This window comes from Hevea brasiliensis, chromosome 16 (assembly GCF_030052815.1).
Source record: "Hevea brasiliensis isolate MT/VB/25A 57/8 chromosome 16, ASM3005281v1, whole genome shotgun sequence".
Taxonomy (NCBI): domain Eukaryota; kingdom Viridiplantae; phylum Streptophyta; class Magnoliopsida; order Malpighiales; family Euphorbiaceae; genus Hevea; species Hevea brasiliensis.
The window spans coordinates 482,019-484,707 of NC_079508.1; the positions used below are offsets into that span (position 1 = coordinate 482,019).

At 40.1% G+C, this 2,689-nt stretch overlaps 1 protein-coding gene across 1 annotated transcript; it reads right to left on the reverse strand.

Moving 5' to 3' along the window:
• Nucleotides 1–205: 205 nt before the first annotated feature.
• On the reverse strand, nucleotides 206–730 carry LOC110673910 (uncharacterized). The gene has a single exon (XM_058137747.1). It carries the CDS (start codon nucleotides 728–730, stop codon nucleotides 206–208), a length of 525 nt encoding a protein of 174 aa, XP_057993730.1.
• Nucleotides 731–2,689: the final 1,959 nt, after the last annotated feature.

Here is a 2,689-nt window from a genome sequence, read left to right on the forward strand (position 1 = left end):
CCCAACCTTAAAATTTTGCCTGCTAATGCCCTTCTGTTCATGTGAGGACCACACACTCCTACATGTACTTCCTCCATTATCTGCTTAAACCGCTTTTATTGCCTGCTAATGCCCTTCTGTTCATGTGAGGGCCACACACTCCTACATGCTGCTCAGACTGCTTTTTTATAACATACAAGAGCAATAGTCCTTCGAAGAACCTTTTTTAGAGTTGCCCCCCAGCCAAAGTGAACTGAGTGGCTAATCTACGAATTGTAGCTCTATCCCTATTATTGGCTGACTGTGGGTATTCTCTTACCTCTAAATATCTTCTTATGTCCTCATACCATTTCATCTCATCTTCTAGATCTAAATGTACTATTATTAACCCTTCATAACATGGGATTCTACTCCTCATCAGGATAACTGACTGGGTCAGCTTCTGATCTCCCTTCTCCCATAAGGATGCCAGTGTGGCTAGAGCATCAGCTATCTGGTTCTGAGTTATAGGCATGTTCTTCATAGTCATTTCCTCAAAGCTAAATAATAGTTTCTTAGCATACTCCAGGTATGGCCTCAACTTTTCTTCTTTCAATTCCCATTCACCTTTAACATGGGAAACCACTAGCATTGAATCTCCAAACACCTCCACTTTTTTAGCCCCAACAGCCATTAATGCCTCTAGGCCATAAATGCAAGCCTCATATTCTGCAATATTATTAGTGGCTGGGAAACATAGCCTTTTTGACATTAACAATTATTCTCCATTTGGTGCTTCCAAAACTACCCCTATACTGGCTCCGCTCTTATTCATAGCCCTATCAAAGTACATTTTCCATGGCTGGACCTCTACTAGCTTGAGACTCTTATCCGGGAAGGCTGTTTCGACTTCTTCCTCCTCATTAACCAGATTTTCAGAAAGAAATTTGGCCACTACACACCCTTTGATGGTTTTTCGAGTCTCATACACAATATCAAATTCAGACAGTAGGACCAACCATTTGGCCAATTTTCCAACTAGCGCGGGTACTTCAAATAGGTACTTTAAAGGATCCATCCAGGATACTACAATAACTCGATGGGTCTAAAAGTAGTACCTCAACTTCTTAGTTGTCCATACTACAGCCAGACAGGTTCTTTCTATTAGTGAATAATTCTCCTCATAAGTAAGGAGTTTCTTATTGATGTAATAGATGGCTCTCACCAGATTCTCTACTTCTTGTGCCAACATTGCCCCCAGGGCCATGTTTTCCACTGATAGGTAAAGGATTAGAGGGATGTTAGGGATGGGTGGCAACAAAATTGGTGGATTGCTTAGGTACTGCTTTATCTTTTCAAACGCCTCTTGACATTGCTCATTCCTCACCACTGGCTGATTCTTTCTTAGTAGCTTAAAAATTGGTTCACAGGTAGTTATGAGCCTAGCTATGAACCTACTGATGTAGTGTAATTTTCCTAAGAAACCTCTAATCTCTTTTTCTGTTCTCAGGGCTGGCATCTCCTGGATTGCCTTCACCTTATCTGGGTCAACCTCAATCCCTTTCCTCCTGATCATATGCCCTAACAGTTTGCCTGAAGTGACCCTAAACACACACTTGCTAGGGTTCAATCTAAATTTATACTTGATGACCCTCTGAAAGAACTTTTCTAATGCCTCAAAATGTCTCTCCCTATTTGGGGATTTTACTACCATGTCATCCACATATACTTCAACTTCTTTATGCATCATGTCATTAAATAATATAGTAGCTATTCTCTGATAAGTCGCACCAGCATTTTTTAGCCCAAAAGACATGACCTTATAATAATAAGTCCCCCATTCAGTGATAAAAGCTGTCTTTGTTTTATCTATCAAATCCTTAAGGATCTGATTATATCCTGAAAAACCATCCATGAAAGAGTACATGGCCATGCAAGCAGCACTGTCAACAAGCACATCGATACGAGGCAATGGGAAATCATCCTTAGGAGTAGCCTTATTCAGGTCCCTATAATCTACACACAACCAAAATCGCCCATTCTTCTTAGGGACTGGCACAATGTTGGCCAACCACTCGGGATACTCAATTACTTCAATGAAATCAGCCTCAATGAGCTTTTTCACCTCTTGAGCTATCTTTTCTTCCCATTCTGGCTTAAGCCGATGCTTCTTTTGTTTTACTGGCCTCATGTTAGGGTTTGCGGGGATCTTGTGTTGTACTATGTCTTGATCAATTCCCGGCATCTCTTTATAAGACCAGGCAAATGCTTCTTAGTACTTTATTAATAAGGCTATAAGTTTATCTCTTTCTTTTTGGGTTAAATCTTCAGCTAACTTAATGCCTTTAGGATCATCTGGTGTACCCAAATTAATAGAGATTGATTTTAATGCATTAACAGAAACAGATTCTAAATGATTATGAATGCTATGCGTGTAGCCATTAAGATGAACATCAAACAAGTAAGCAAAAGGACTAGTCATATTATTAATTTTTGCCTCAAAATCATCATCATGTACATCAGAAATAATAATATCAGTATCACTACTGTAAGCATTACAAAAAACAGACTCAGACTAAGGGATGTAAGTCCAAGTGCTTGGCTTCCATGAAGACCTTAACTTGATGGCACTGACCTCTTATTCTAATTCCTCAACATGTGGCAGCTCCTGGTCATCAGTCCATGCAATTGCGCCCTCTCTGATAAACTTGGTGGGCTTGAGTCCCTTTTC